This window comes from Podarcis tiliguerta (assembly GCF_965153285.1).
Source record: "Podarcis tiliguerta genome assembly, chromosome: 8".
NCBI classification, from domain to species: domain Eukaryota; kingdom Metazoa; phylum Chordata; class Lepidosauria; order Squamata; family Lacertidae; genus Podarcis; species Podarcis tiliguerta.
This window is the reverse complement of record NC_139541.1, coordinates 70420603-70437462: the sequence shown is the minus strand read 5'-3', so window position 1 is coordinate 70437462 and position 16860 is coordinate 70420603. Positions and strand designations below refer to the sequence as shown.

Here is a 16860-nt window from a genome sequence, read left to right as displayed (position 1 = left end):
TAAGTGAATTGATAAATACCAGAAATGAATCAATATAAAATGGCAAAACTTCAAAATGAATCATATTGGATATACATTTACAGTAGTAAATGAATACATAAATAAATAAACCAATGCTAACTAGACTTGGAAACGGGGGGATCCTGCAAAACCCACCCACCTCCTGTATCTCAGTGACAGTGCCATGATCCACGACAGCAGACCCTCACTGTGGAGTGTGGAGCAACCTCCGCTCTTGCCTTGCTAAAGTCCTCACCAGCACATAATACACATGCTGCAAAACCACTGCATTGATCTACCGTTACCAGTGATAACACCATGAAATGGGTTCAGATCTCCTCTCCAGCCTACATTCCCTCCCCCCCCCCCCGCCCAATTTCCTTCCCATTTCAGATTTCTTTCTTTGGACTACCAGTCTTCCTCATTTTCTCCTGGGGTGTTCCCAGTCCTTCTGCCAAAGCTCCCCATTGATCTCCCATTCAGGTTCTCCAGTATTTCACAGGCAAAAGCTGGGACATGCAGCTGCCCGTCACCTGAAATCTCATACCACAAATTGATGCTCTCTTGCCCCGTTACGCAGGACTTTGTTTCAGTGGCGGCTGCTCCATTGGTGTGAGTGAAGCAGTGCCCCCCTAGCCATAGTCTGCCCTTGGCCAGTACCCACCTGCCTGCCTTGCTACTTACATCCAGCCAAGGGGTTGGGTTTATTATTGGCTCTCTCCCCTATTAACCTCAGCATTGCTCTTGTATGGGGAGGATGGAGCAGGCAAAACTAGAATTAGTTGGCTCTGCCTTGCATTAGCTGTGGCTCTGCCTGTCATTGCCTCTGGTGCCCCCTGCTGTTGAACTCCCTGTCGCCCACCCTATCAGCCTCAATGGGCACCAGCCCCTTGCTTTGGTTTGTCGGCCCCGGTGTTCATTAAGGCTGCTGTAGCATGTTTTCAATGCGTAGAAGCTGGTTGTGCTTTTGGTGAAAATATATGCTATATGGAGAAATTTGCTTTAAAGATTCGTGATCAGCCTCGTCGCTAGCATGTGACTTGGAAGGCCGTGTGTGCTACATAATCAGGTGCCTTAATGTCTGTACTTGTGAGCTCCGCTCATCCTCCTCTCCTTGGATGCAATTTTCTTGTGAGAATGTTTTGTAAGCTGCTTTGAGAGCCGCTGTGGGCAATGTAAATAAATCTTGAAAGTGTGGGAGATAAACCATTGACACTCTCCCAAGGTCATGTCTTCAGCTTTGTTCCTAAGGCTTTGTAAAAGTTAAAAAATAAAAATAAAAAAGAACAGAAAAATAACACAGAGTGACATCAAACGAATTTTGTAAGTAGGACGGGGGATCTTCTGGTCCTAATCTTGTAGCCCCAGGGCTGAGGAACCTCAGGCTTACAGACCAAATGCGGCCCTCTAAACCTCCCAAGGTGGCCCTTGGGACTCTTCCCACACCTCACCCAGCTTCCTAGCTGGACCCCAACTCACAAGTCCTCCTTCACACTCTCCTCAAAGACTTTTGCTTGGTTCCTATGTGTCTTTGAACTCTGACGATGCCTCTTGTTTATCTAGATTAGTGTTTCCCAAACTTAGTTCTCCGGCTGTTTTTGGACTACAGTTCCCATCATCCCTGACCGCTGCTCCTGCTAGCTAGGGATGATGGGAGTTGTAGTCCAAAAACCGCTGGGGACCCAAGTTTGGGAAACAGGGATCTAGATGAAGTTGTGGAAAGATGTGTGAGAGTGAGTGCAGAAACTAGCCTACTGCACAAAGGTGAAATGGACATTGGTTGCTCTGCCCACTTTTGCCTCTGGCCCCACCCACCACTGGCATGTGGCCCCTGGAAGGTTGCCCTGAAGGGAATGCGGCCCTCAGAATGAAAATAGTTCCCCAACCATTGCTTTAGTCACAGCTCTCTGCAGCTCTCTTAGGGCCATAGCTTAAAGCTGCAGCAGGAGGTAAAATTGGAGATGAATGGCAGATATCTGGTTGATTTCAAACTGATCAGCATGGATTTCCGACTCCCAGTGTTTAACAAAAAAGCATATATCACCCCAAAATTATATTGCTGCAATGAAGAAAGCTTTGGAGGGGGCATATTTTCATGTGGAACAACTGTGAGCAATGTTCACTTCTGGAGATTCCTGAGCTCAGGGTTTTGGATGTCTAGGTGCATGTCTTTTGCACCAGCAAGTAAAGGCTGGCCATGGGGCAAAGCCCCACAATGGCTGTCAGTGTCTTCCTCCTTAGTATCAGTGTTGACCTTTTGGAACTCAGCAAGGAGGAGGAAGAGGACAAGACTGGAATCAGGGCGATAGCTAGGGGCTGGCAAGGTGGGCCCTCGCCAGGGGTGCAGGCGATGGGGAGGGACGCAAAATTGGCTTTAAAAAATGTCCGTAAATATAAATATTGATTATTGCCTCATAAGAAATGGTTTTAAATAGAGGGTGAATTAAATGGGTGGAGGGGAGGTTGGAGGAGAGGCAGAAAGAAGAGCTAATTTGTCAGTGGCTAGGGGGCGCAATCTGGACGTTTCTGGCAGGGGCACAAGATTGCCTAGCTACGGAATTAGTTCACTGTGCTATCATTGGCTCTGGCGCCATCTACTGTTGGCCTCCCTGATTTCCAGCCTACCAGTTCCAAAGGGCAGCAGACACTACTGTGAACAAGGCTCCGGCAGGCAGATCTTGGGTTCTAGGGAAAAACCAGGAACATGAAGGAAAACTGTGCTCGGTCGAACCAAAGGTCTTTTTATCCCAGCATCCTGTTCTCACAGTGACAAACCAGATTAGCCTACAGGAAGATGGGCAGCAAGTCATGAGTGCAACAGCATTCTGCCTGCTTGCACTTATTTTTGAGTGGGATTCAAACACATACTGGCAAATTCAGACTGCACAATTAGAGCTGAGGGGAAGGTGTTGTACAACAAACCTGCTTCCCCAAAATACTGGACTTTTACAATAAGGGAAATGGTGAGGAAATTCGGCGGAGCATGTGGGATACCACTTGCTTTGACGCAGCATCATCTAGCCTCCTGGCAGACAAATGAGGGTGAATAGCTTAAGTCGTCTATCGAATCTGGATGAGTCTGTAAACAGGTTGTCTCTGGAAAGTGCCTTCAGATTCCAGGGGCATTTCTGATCAGAAAGATGGCGGGAGCTGCCAAACAGACACTTGAAATGGTGGTGATGTTGCAAGTCCCAGTGACAATCAGCAGATTGTTGGCACGTGCAAAGCATAGCTTTTGGCAGGGGGTGCCAATCAGCCGATTGATAATGTCTGAAAGCCCCCCTTGGCCCAACCATGTCTTTTCCTCTACAACTTCATAGCAGAATGGGTGCTGGTAGCTTGGCTTAAACAGCTTTGAATGTCAAAGATGGAGGCCTGTCCAGCCTGATTACACCCATGGGCCAGAGCTTCCCCACCCTTTGGGGATTTTATTTTTAAACCCTCAGCCTCCCTTTAAGGCAAGAGAAATATAGCAAAAATCCATGAACTTTGTCCGCTTCCCAAAGGCTAATACAATATTCACCAGGGCCATGTGAACGCAGCCTTATGGCCCAGTGGTCTGACTTGGTATAAAGCAGTTTCCTATGGGTGGCGCTGTGGTCTAAACCACTGAGCCTCTTGGGCTTGCCGATCAGAAGGTCAGCGGTTCAAATCCCCGTGACAGGGTGAGCTCCCGTTGCTCGGCCCCAGCTCCTGCCAACCTAGCAGTTCGAAAGCACGCCAGTGCAAGTAGATAATTAGGTACCGCTCCAGCAGGAAGGTAAACGGTGTTTCCGTGCATTGCTCTGGTTTCGCCAGAAGTGGCTCAGTCATGCTGGCCACATGACTGGGAAAAACTGTGGACAGAACTCTGGCTCCCTCGGCCTGTAAAGCGAGATGAGCACCGCAACCCCAGAGTTTTCTGTGACTGGCCTTAGCTGTCAGGGGTCCTTTACATTTACCTTTTTATGTTCCTAAGATCTACCTCTCCTGTGAGTCCATATTGATTGGCTCGTTTCCATGTGCATTATTATAGATGGGTCCAGCCCATTTTAAGTTCACAGATCCCCACAGTAAAATCACCTTCCTGTGCAGGGGTCAAGGGACAAGTTATCCAGAGCATAGAAACAGCTCAGCCTTGAAACCAAACTCAGTTCAAGTCATGTGGTGCAACAGTAATTTGTGCAAGCTACAATTTTGCCATTCGCAGCCTGGTTAGCACATGGGGCTTTCCCAAAAAGCAGTATCTGATAAACTATAATGTTGACATTTCCTGCTTCCCGCAACTGCTAGGAGATGAAGCTAAGAGTTTCCCAACAACCCACTCCCTCTAGACACATCTTCGACTTTGTACACACCATATATTTCAAGCACATTCACCACACACCAAAAACCCTGGGAACTGCATTTCTTACATTTTCCAGCTTCCTTAGCAAACCACAGCTTTCAGGGTGGCTTCAAATGCATGGTGTGTGCAGCCTAAATGAGAGAGGAACCGCACTACCCCATTTTAGCCTCACATCAGACCTGTGAGGCAGGTTATGCGGAAAGACAGGGGCTTGCCTATGGTAGCAAGGGCCTTCTGGCGGTTCCCTCACTGTGGAAAGTGAAGCTACAGGGAACCAAGCACAGGGCCTTCTCGATAGTGGCGCCCACCCTGTGGAACACCCTCCCATTAGATATCAAGGAAATAAACAACTACCTGACTTTTAGAAGACATCTGAAGGCAGCTTTGTGTAGGGAAGTTTTTAATGTTTGAGGTTTTATCGTGTTTTTAATATTCTGTTGGAAGCTGACCAGAGTGGCTGGGGAAACCTAGCCAGATAGGCAGGGTATGAATAAGAATAAGAATAAGAATAAGAATAAGAATAAGAATAAGAATAAGAATAAGAATAAGAAGTTGTTGTTGCAATCAGCAGCTATCCCTGTTACATGTCATCCACACAGCAGTGGCGAAACACCAGTGATCACATAGCAGCCGTGTTTGCCAATAGTGTACACTGCTGCCTTCCACAAGTTTCTTGGAGAATATGCAAGCGACTGATTAGCACCCATGCTGTGCTGTGCTCTCTGTTCAGTACAATCACTTCCATATTTCCCTAAAGTGTTTGGCAGTGACGATCTCAGTGGCATGTCCGCAGCTACCACTGTACTCACAGCTAACTTGACCTCGGCAAACATCTTCTGCTTTCGTGCATGTCAAGTCATTATATCTGTAGCAGGATTAGGCTGACCATGTGTCCTATTTTACAGAGGGTAATCCTCTATTTGTAGAATTATTTTAAGGGCTGCTAGGTCCAATTCTGGTTTTAAAGATAAAGAACTGTGTGCACACCATACATTTAAAGCATGCATAAAGCACAACCCTCCCTCCCAAGAACCCTGGGAACTGTAGTTTGTTACGGGTGCTGGGAATTGTAGCTCTGTGTATGATAAACTACAGTTCCCAGGATTCTTGGGAGGGAGGGTCCTGTTTTAAATGTACTTTAAATGCATTGTGTATACACAGCCAAAGGACCCTAAGGAGGGAGATCAGAGGCCTTAAAGGTGCCAATCAACAGTTAGCTCCTGGACTAGGCTCCCAGGTCATCAGATCCCAGTCTTCCCCATTCTGATGACCATGGATGCCATGGATGTTTTGGCTGAGAATCTTGCATAGAAGGGTGAGACTAGATGACCCTTGGGGTCCCTTACAAATCTATGATTCTATGAGGAGATGCATTGCACTTCTATTTAAATCAAATGGTATTTCTCAATTTGCATTTAAAAATAGCACATGCAAAGTATCTATGTCCTCATTTTGAAAGACAATTGCAGCAGAAGGTCCTTAAATCAGCTCAACTGGCTTTGGGGCTTTGCAAGCCCCAACGAATGTTGGACAATCAGCAGCTATGGGGACTTGCAGCTGATGAACCCAACTTGAACCACCGGTTTGACAGCTTAGCCCATGGGTTATGTGGCTTGGTAAGGTAAATAGGTAAATGACCCCTGGACAGTTAAGTGCAGTCAAAGGCGACTATGGCTGAGGGAGCCAGCATTTGTCCACAGACAGCTTTCCAGGTCACGTGGCCAGCATGACTAAACCGCTTCTGGCGCAATGGGACACTGTGATGGAAACCAGAGCGTACGGAAACGTTGTTAACCTTCCCACCGCAAAGGTACCAACTTATCTACTTGCACTGGCGTGCTTTCGAACTGCTAGGTTGACAAAAGCTGGGACGGGAGCTCACTCCATCAAGCAGATTTGAACTGGTGAACTTCTGAGCAGCAAAGCAAAGCAGCTCAGTGGTTTAGACCACAGCACCACCCATGCTGTGGATTTGTCCTCCCTCCAGACTGAAGATCTGGCCTTGTGTAGTGATGCAAGCAGTGACTCGATAAGCAGCCTTGAGCTCGTCGCCTTGAGAACAATTTGGCCATGTACAATGCAAGGAAAGTCACAAGGCCAGGAAACAAAATTCCAGAAGGAAAGATAGCAATGTATGGCGTATTAACTTGCGCGGCTCAAGGGTGCGGCTCCTATGAAATATAGGAGAGTCGAAACCTACTGACGGCTGCGTTCATATCTGCCTTCCTGTTGACACATGATACAACAGAGTGAGCTTCAAGGCAGAGAAGTGATTTGAAACCGGATCGAAAGCCTTTGTGATGCAGTGGTTAGAGGCCAGGACTGGATCCAGGAAATCAGGGTTCAAATCCCCACTCAGCAACAAAGTTTAGTGGGCAACCATGAGCCAGTCACCATCTCTCAGCCTAACCAGGGTTGCTGTAAAGATAAAATGGGGAGGGAGGAATCCCTGTATGCTGTTTTGTGGGGTTTTTTTGGTAACATATTTATTGAAAGTTCAAAAAGTACATAATTATATGTGCACTAAACATGGTGAGACACCCACCAAAAAAGAGAAAGAGAAACAGAACCCATGAGGAAGGGAAAACAAAGTGGGGAGGGGGAAAACACAAAACTGTATACAAGGTTGTTATAGTACTTCACCAGATCTTAACCTATTACAGTACAGTGGTGCCTCGCAAGACGAAATTAATGCGTTCCGCGAGTCTCTTCGTCTAGCGGTTTTTTCGTCTTGCGAAGCAACCCTATTAGCGGATTAGCGGATTAGCGCTATTAGCGGTTTAGCAGCTATTAGCGGCTATTAAAGGCTTATGGGATTAGCGGATTAGCTGCTAAAAGGCTATTAGCGGCTTAGCGGCTTAGAAAAAGGGGGTGGGGAGTGGGAAAAAATCGCAAGAATCGCAAGACATTTTCGTCTTGCGAAGCAAGCCCATAGGGAAATTCGTCCTGCGAAGCGCATTGAAAAACGGAAAACCCTTTCGTCTAGCGGGTTTTCCGTCTTGCAAGGCATTCGTCTTGCGGGGCACCACTGTATTTGTAAGATTGGATTCCAAATACCATTGAATTTGTCCATGGCAAGTCTATATGCAAATCGTTCATATGTTGCGAGTTTGTACAAGCCTTCAATCCAATCATATAAGGGAGCCACATATTTATTTTTCCAGTTCATCAGGATCAGTCTTTTTGCTGTGGTAAGGGCACAGAGAGTCCACTCATATTGTCCCTTTGTGAGGGACGTAGGTGGCGCTATGGGTTAAACCACAGAGCCTAGGACTTGCCGATCAGAAGGTCGGTGAGCTCCCATTGCTCCGTCCCTGCTCCTGCCAACCTAGCAGTTCAAAAGCAAGTCAAAGTGCAAGTAGATAAATAGGTACTGCTCTGGCAGGAAGGTAAACGGCGTTTCCGTGTGCTGCTCTGGTTCGCCAGAAGCGGCTTAGTCATGCTGGCCACATGACCCGGAAGCTGTACACCGGCTCCCTCGGCCAGTAAAGCGAGATGAGCACCGCAATCCCAGAGTCGGCCACGACTGGACCTAATGGTCAGGGGTCCCTTTACCTTTACTAAGGTTCCATGTGCTGGCTATATAATTCAAGAGGATATTTTGCTCTGCAAATGTACGGTTGTTCCGTACAGTTCTGTGATGGTTCCAGTTACCTGCTGCCAAAAATCTTTCAATATAGGACAATGAAAAAACATATGTTTTAGAGAAGCATTATCCCTAATGCATCTCCAACAGTATGCTGTCTTGAGCTCCTTGAAAGATAGGTCTAGCTAAAATACTTCCCTCGCTGCCTCCGCCACCGCCAATTAGGCATTCTACATAGGCTTCTGGAATTTGAAATGCAGTTTCATCCCTTATTCAAGCTGTTGGTTATGCATTTCACAACTCACAGACATGTGCTGTTCACACTTATTCTGCAGGACCGTAACTCAGCAGCAGAGCATCGGCTTTGCATGCAGAAGACCTCAGGTTTGATCCACAGCATCTCCATCTGGGGCAGGGAAAGAAGCTGCCCAAAATCCTGGCGCGTGGCTGCCAGTCAGTGCAGATAGTATGAAGCTTGAAGGACCAGGTGCCTGACTCACTTAAAAGGCAGCTTCCTATGATCCCATCTATTATAATGAGTGAATGAATTCATGATGAATTAATTATCTGTCCTTTACCAGTAGGTCTGAGGGTATTAGACGACGACTTGAAATTCAGAACTGAAAACAGCAAAAAGCAAATCACAGGAATAGGATAGGCCCAGAAAACATACACCTCGGGTGTCGAATGCGAGGGTAAAATGGTGTATCTTCAGCATTCGCCGAAAGCTGTAAAGTGAAGAAGCCGGACGCACCATTTCTCCAATGAAAATAGGGACGTCCTATTCAATAATAACAATAATATTTATACCAATACAGTGGTACCTTGGGTTAAGTACTTAATTCATTCTGGAGGTCCGTTCTTAACCTGAAACTGTACTTAACCTGAAGCACCACTTTAGCTAATGGGGCCTCCTGCTGCCGCCGTGCGATTTCTGTTCTGAAGCAAAGTTCTTAACCCAAGGTACTATTTCTGGGTTAGCTGAGTCTATAACCTGAAGCATATGTAACCTGAAGTGTCTGTAACCCAAGGTACCACTGTATACCAATAATATTTTACAATTTATAACAATAACATTTATATACCTGACTGGTTTGCCCCAGCCATTCTGGGTGGCTTCCAACATATATAAAAAATTAAACATTTTTAAAAAGCTTTTCTATACAGGGCTGCCTTCAGATGAGGTTGGATAACTCCATAATCTCCACCATTTCTCCAATGAAAATAGGGATTTCCTAAGGAAAAGCGGGACATTCCAGGATCAAATAAAAAACCAGGACAGCTTCTGTAAATCCGGGTCTTGCACTGGAAAACAGGGGCATTTGGAGGGTCTTTGGGGAAGGAATTTCACAGTTTAGGGGCTGGCCAAGACAGAAGGCCCTCTCCTGAGTCACCACCACCCAGCACTTCTGAGGGAAGGAGGCAGGTTTTCTGGTATGTGGGGCCCAAATCATTTAGGGCTTTAAGTCCTGGCATGAGCACCTTGAAGTGGGCCCAGAAATGAACTGGAAGCCAATGCAGCTATTTTAGAACTGGGTTATACATGTGTACATGGGGTGGTTTGCAGTTGGTTACATGGCTCCCAGCAGGGCTTCTAACACAAATTTGTAGCCCGTGACCTGGAATAGAAGGCTATTGGGCAGGCGGCACACTGAGTAACAGCGGAGAAGGCAAACTGACGCTTTCACATCTCACATATGCGAGTTGTGTTTGTCTACGTTAATCCTTCAGCTTCCCTATCTCTCCTTCCTCTTTGTAAGGTCACCAGCTGATAAGCAGGGGTTGGGGAGGAGGGCCCTGTTCCCCAGAGATTTCTGGCTCCAGCACAAGGCGAAGGTCTGTGAACATGCCAGAGGCAGCTCTAGACTCAAGGCTGGGGCATTTTAGTGCAAGGTCCTGTCAAGGTCCCTCAGGGGGGAAAGGAACGACAGCGAAGAACCAGGGGGGAAAGGGCAGCCCACTAAGAGGTACTGAGAAAAGTGTAACAAAATAAAAGCCACATTCACACCACCGCCTTGAGGTCCCTTCCAATTCTGCAATTCTATGAGCGCAAATCCTAAAAAGAGGATGTGGTGTGGGCCTTCTGCTTATGTTTTTAAATATGCTGTAAATTGCTTGGAGATTTTTTTTTATTTGCGTAAAAAGCAACTGTAAAAGGAAAATTGCCGGGCTCACTTGGATTCCCAAACAAAGACACCAGCCAAGAAAATAGGAGCAAAACAGCAGCCTGTAGGCCTGGTCTTTATTTAAAAGACTGTTGCAACAGAACTTCTAGCCACCCCATAGAAGAAGCAGGGAGAAGCCCCGAACAAAGGGATGCTTCCTCTTTTATCAGTTTCCCCTTTTCCCATAAACACCTCACGTGAAGCATCATGCATACATCCCAGATACATCATACATACATTACAAACAGGGACAGGTTTTCTGGTAGAAACCAGTTCGTCATTTTTGCCCCCAACCTCCCTTGCCTACCACCCACCACGTGACACAATAGGGATATTTACAATTCCTGGTTTCCCCATCAGGTAATCACACTCCTTTGTCCTGACCCAGGACCTAATCCATTCCTGGGTGGTTTGCCATTGTCCATGAGACAACTGCCTGTCTGTCACCCATTTGCCAGGGTGCCAGTGATTATCTCTTGTGCAAGAGATATGTGATCCCAGGTTTCAGGGATTATGGCTGCCCACATCCCAGACTCCCCCCCCCCCCCTTGGTAGCCATTCCTTTCCTGAACAGAACAAAGTTGGAATGGTGAAAATCCATACTGGAGCGATTTTATATGACTTTCTAAAGTTTTCCCAGTGAGCCAGTACATAGATACAGAGGTACCTCGGGTTACATACGCTTCAGGTTACAGACACTGCTAACCCAGAAATAGTACCTCGGGTTAAGAACTTAGCTTCAGGATGAGAACAGAAATCGTGCTCTGGGGGTGCAGCGGCAGTGGGAGGCCCCATTAGCTAAAGTGGTGATTCAGGTTAAGAACAGTTTCAGGTTAAGAACGGACCTCCAGAATTAATTAAGTACTTAACCTGAGGTACCACTGTACATTTGTCAGTGAATTGTTGTATTTGTTGAATAGAGATAGGGGGAAAGTGTTTTGTGGGGACATATGCAGGAATGATTGTGTTGAGTTTGGTAGTCGGGGGGGTGTATGATGTCTGCTGGAGGGGCAACCCACCCCACCCCCAACCTTTACATAAATTCCTGTAACACAACTAACAGGTTTTAATTATATTATTATTATATTTCTATCAACATTGGTAGCTTATTAGTAGCTGCAAGACAAACAATCCCTGGAAGGATGAGGAGAGTTGTACAGTGCAAGAATGGTCTAAGTGAGGGCCAGCCCAACCATGAGGCAAATTGGGGCAACAGCCTTCAGATGGCAGGATCGATAGGGGCAGCAGATCTGGCCTCCAAGGAATTTCCTCTCTTTCAAATAGGGAAGTGTAACCTGATGCGCTGTGGGGGTATTTTGGGGGTTTTGTGCTTTTTGTTTGTCGGTTAAATAATGTGTTTAACAAAGGGAGGGGAATGAGAAACCTCTCCAGGTGCTAGCAGAAGTCACTTGCCCTCAAACCTCTCCCGTTCTCCCACTCAAGAACCACAAACTGAAACTCAAAGTTGGGAGGCATGATCAACTCCAAATCCCACAGAAAGGCTGACCACGTAGGATGCTTGCTGCGAGGCTATAGCAGTTTCCACTTGACGTGGCTACCACAGCTGTGGTTCTTTCGCAAAGCTTCGTGCCAGAGGAAGGGAAGTGGGGACAAAATCTGATTCATTTCCCATTTAGGTCACATTCATACCATGCCACAAAACCGCTATTAAAGGCACTTTAAACAGCCACAGCTCCCCTCCCCCCCCCAAAGAATTCTGGGAGCTGATGTTTCTTAAGGTTGCTGAGAGTTACCTTGTATTTTTATCTTGTGAACCGCCTTGAGATTTTGTGATGAAGGATGCTATATGAATCTGATACATAAAATAAATAAGGCAACCGCTAGTCCCCTCGTAGAACTACAGTTTCCAAAGTCGTTTCGCAAACATGGTCTCTTCCTGAGGGACTCTGGGAACCGCAGCTCTGTGAGGGGAATCAGTCTCCCAACAGCTCTCAGCACTCTTAACAAATATTGTAATTGCCATACTTCCATCGCCTTATTTTTATGTGTCATTGCCACAGTGGCATCATCAAGAGAATTTTTTTGGGGGGGGGTCGCTGTTGATGGTCCTTCATGGCTCAGTTACACAGTTCATAACTAGTGGCCTACCAACCAGACCTTACTATTCCTTTCTCCCCTCTTCGGGTATCTGTTGCAACGATCAAGGGTGCTTACATGTAGAAATAATAATAAACTGCACCCTGCAGCTTGAAATCAAATCCATTAATCATAACACATTGAGGGGCCTGCAACAAAATGTCACAGTGTGATGTGCTCGTGTTCCGGCCAAATGGCGCAAGGGGGAGGAAATATAAACAAGGTTTGCAGAAATATAATACAGTGGTGCCTCGCAAGACGAAAAGAATCTGTTCCGCGAGTCTTTTCATCTTGCGGTTTTTTTCGTCTTGCAAAGCAAGCCCATTAGCGGATTAGCGCTATTAGCGCTATTAGCAGTTTAAGGGCTATTAACGGCTATTAAAGGCTTAAGGGATTAGCGGATTAGCTGCTGAAAGGCTATTAGCAGCTTAGCGCTTTAGAAAAAGGGGTTGGGGAGCGGAAAAAAATCGCAAGAATCGCAAGACATTTTCGTATTGCGAAGCAAGCCCATAGGGAAATTCGTCTTGTGAAGCACCTCTGAAAACGGAAAACCCTTTCGTCTTGCGGGTTTTCCGTCTTGCAGGGCACCACTGTATAATCTTGGGGAGGGGGGGACCCAGAAACAGCCTTGTGAGAACTGAGTATGCTCAGTGGCCACTAATACTGGGGGGGGGGGGAATCAAGAGGTCTCTTCCAGCCACACAGGGAGATGGCAGGGATTGAACCTGGGACCTTTCAGCTTGCAAAGTAGATGTTCTACCACTGAGCCACAGCTGTGGCTTTCCGCCAGAGCCTTGTATTTAATGGCACCAGGTCTGTCCTTTTATATGGCCTGTTCCTTCATCCCCCTCACCTTCAAGGTCTTTGCCTTCGACGCCTGAATGTGTTTGCTCCAGAGGGAGTTGCCATGGGTGGAAAGGGGAGTCCAAGGTGAAGCCTGCTCTCAAGGGTGTTTGTTTTCTCCCTTCCGAGGCTGTCACCTCCTGGTGCGTGACTTCAAAAAAGCACGCAAGAGGGCTTGGCATCCCCTCTCCTCCCTGGGACAAGGTGGCACCCAGAGGAATTGATAAAAGGGGGACACCCGAGAGGGGTCACCGTTTACCCTCCCTGAGCCACAGAGCACCTGCAGCAGCCTGACACTCAAGACCCACCCGGGTCTGTCTTGTTGGCCTTAGAGAAGACAGACCCAAAGGAATCAAAATGGGGAAGGCGGTAAGGAACTTCTGCTTTCACCTAGACACCCCCGTTTTACAGAGGTTTTAGGTTTCCATCTCTGGCCTCCTTTTTCTTGTGAATTCTTGATGATCTGTGATTGTGGTGGGACCAGGGACGCTCTACGTGATCGCACGTCCAATACTAATTGTGGCTGCAGATGTTTCAGGGCAGATATACCACTTGGTTTCCAAATTCTGAAGCCCCGTAGTTTCCAGTTGAAGTCTGGTAATTTTTCATACCACAAATGTTCTGTTGGGGGGGGGCGGTGTTCCACTTTTGTTGCACTGTTGCAGCGCAAGAACTGCCCTCCTGGTGTCAGTGACATTGGAGAGGTGTTGCAGAACAGCTAATAAAGCAGAATGGTTTGTGGATGGCCCAGCCTGAACCCACCACTAATTCACTATTATTGCATAAATATCACGGGGCAGGCAAAATGGACCAGCAAAGATGGTGCAGAATCTGGAAAATAAAGTTCTATGAAGAACAGTTGAGTTGGCTGCTTTTAATTTGGAGAAGAGGAGATGAAGAGGAGACAGAATAACTGCCTTCAAATATCTGAAATTCTGCCATGCAAAAGGGGGGAGTGACTTGTTTATTGCTACTTCAAGGGACAGGAATAGACTGAATGTATGGGAAGGCAACAGAGCAACTTTGTGCTATACATTAAGAGAAACTTCCTAATGGAATGAGTTGTGTGATAGTAGACCAGACTGCCTTGCAAGATGGCAGGGTCTCCTTCACTGGAAGTATTGAAGCAGAGACTGGCTGGCTCATCCTCAGTCAGGGATGCTGCAGTTGCAAGATCCCTGCAATGATCAGGGGTTGGACTAAATGTCCAATGTGGTCCCTCCAGTTCTGCATTTCTTGGTGTCACAGTCTTCTGGAGAACCCTACCCACTCGATTCATGCACAAATCTGCAGAAAAGCAACAGTGCCAGAGTTAAACCTGCACTCTGCTATGATGGTTTCCAAAGGTCCCCCTTGATGAGGGAGAAATTCTACCCAGTTCATATTTAAAAGGAAATCCTCCTAACATTCAACACCATGAAAACAAAAATACAGCAATTACTTTGAAATTCTCGCTGCTCTGAATTTTTCGATGCAGTTCTCCAGCCAAGTGTGGTGTACAGAATTGCATTTACAGTCAAACCTCGGATCCCGAACACCTCCATTTTGGAATGTTTTGGCTCCCGAATGCTCTGGTTTTTGAATGCTTTTCAGAAGGCAAACATCCGACACAGCTTCCGCTTGAGTACAGGAAGCTCCTGCAGCCAATCGGAAGCCGTGCCTCAGTTCTCGAACATTTCAGAAGCCGAAAGGGCTTCCGGAATGGATTACATTTGACAACCAAGGTTTGACCGTACTAGGTTACAGTTTGTATTAAAATGCATACAGGCAAAGTGATGTGGGAATGTGGAGAGCTGAAAAGAAGAGTGGGAAATGAGAAGGTGAAATTGGCAGCTTTGCTTCTTCCTGCCCTTGGCATCTTATAAATCACCCTGTCATGTTCGACATCTAGAGCCAACGGGGCGAGATGTTGCCACCTTTCAATGCATGCTTTTAGGCAAAGTGGGGGTTCTAGTCCTTCTTGTTAATTGTGAATGCAACACCCAAGATTAGATGTTGCATAAGTTGAATAAGTGGCAGCCGACAGACATAGCAAGGCTGAGAACAATCATGACAATTTGTAATACAGTTTCCGTCGTTCTGGGTTTAGGAAGTTGAGCCAGTTGTTGAGTCTTGCACAGATGTAAGATTTCATAAGTTGGCTTCATTTCACATATCCTGGGGGTTATCCAGGCAGTGAACTCACAGCAGAACATAGAACAGGGTAGAAATAGGAATCCAACCATCTGAGCAGAATCTCAGCTTCCGGCAGGGGTGTTAAAAAAATTTCTAAACCTCATAACTATTAATTAATTAATCTTTTTATTTGTATGCCACCTTTCCATAGTTAAAACCATGCTCAAGGTGGCTTACAACATGAAAAAATGTACATAATTTTTTTAAAAAAAAACATAACAAAAGTAGTCATAAACAATAAATAAAACTCACCAAAAAGTAAACAACCAAATGGAACGTTTCCCACATAACTCTAAAAAGATATACAGTGGTACCTCAGGTTACATACGCTTCAGGTTACAGACTCCGCTAACCCAGAAATAGTGCTTCAGGTTAAGAACTTTGCTTCAGGATGAGAACAGAAATTGTGCTCCAGCGGCGCGGCAGCAGCAGGAGGCCCCATTAGCTAAAGTGGTGCTTCAGGTTAAGAACAGTTTCAGGTTAAGAACGGACCTCCGGAACGAATTAAGTGCTTAACCCGAGGTACCACTGTAAAAATAAAGATACAGTACAAAAAATTAATATCAGTGAACAATCCCTCTCCCAACTAGAGAGAAGAATATGAGGAGAAACCTTGAGAGAATTGCTATGTGTAGGGAGAGAGGAGAGAGAGAAAGAGAGATGTCCCACATGTTAAATGGGCGGGGGGGGGGTCAAGTACAGTATCCCACTGAAATCAGCAGGGTTTAAAAATCCTCGATCCTGAACCAATCAAACTGATTTGGGCTGACCTGTGGTTTTGCCATGGTTCAATTAATTTTGGTTGCAATCTTAAATCCACTTATCCCTGGAGTAAACTGCATCCAACACACAGAAAGGACGCCCCCCCCCCCCCCCGCTTAGAACTACTGGTTTTGTTCTCCTACACAAATGCAGGCAGATTAATCCACTCGAGTTGTGGTTGTTTTTTCTTATGCTGAGGCACAGATCCAGCCAAGCTCGTGACCACCACTACCCAGTTTCTCAGGCACAAAGAAAGGGTGCCCTAACAAGAACCCTCACTTTGAGAAAATCTCCTATCTTGTCGAATTTGAATTCAGTCTCTACTGCAAGGGAGATTGTTGGGTTTGAGCTCCGAAATACGATAAAGGACAGGGCCTCTGAACATGTGTGAAGTGCCTTTCCTTCCCATTAATAGTGCCTCTCAGCCTGTGCCACCTGCATTCCCCCATTCATGAAAGGCAGTGCCTCTGCACATGTGCAAAGTACCCTTTCCCCAGCAATTAATGAAAGACAGCGCCTCTGAGCATGTATGAAGTGCCTTTCCCAGCAGTTAATAGATGATAATGCCTCTATTCATAAGTCCCTTCCCCTTGCGGTTAATGAAAGGGTGTGCTTCTGAGCATGTGCAGAGTGCCTTTCCCCAAAACTAAAGTTTCAGCTGATTACATTGCCATGGTGCATCAGTTCAAGTTCACAAATCTCTCTTTATTTTCCCCTCGCCCTTGGCTTCAGGACAAGTACGAGATGTACTCGGTGGAAATGGAGAAACATCCTGGTGGGGAAATGGATGTCAAGATCAAGAAGAAGAAGAAAGGGGAAAAGAAGAAAGAGAAGTTGGAGAGTATGAAGAAAGAGATGGATGTGGTAAGTCAGCTGAATGCTGATTTGGACGTTCTCAAAGGGAC

At 46.3% G+C, this 16860-nt stretch overlaps 1 protein-coding gene across 1 annotated transcript in view; it reads left to right on the top strand.

Moving 5' to 3' along the window:
- Positions 1-13122: 13122 nt before the first annotated feature.
- Positions 13123-16860, top strand: part of ATP4A (ATPase H+/K+ transporting subunit alpha) — a 28282-nt gene continuing 24544 nt past the window's right edge. Inside the window, exons 1-2 of the mRNA XM_083454878.1 lie at positions 13123-13387; positions 16688-16819. Of these exons, the coding sequence (XP_083311004.1) occupies positions 13376-13387; positions 16688-16819 (144 nt within the window). The 5' untranslated portion in view covers positions 13123-13375. The remainder of the gene's footprint in view (positions 13388-16687; positions 16820-16860) is intronic.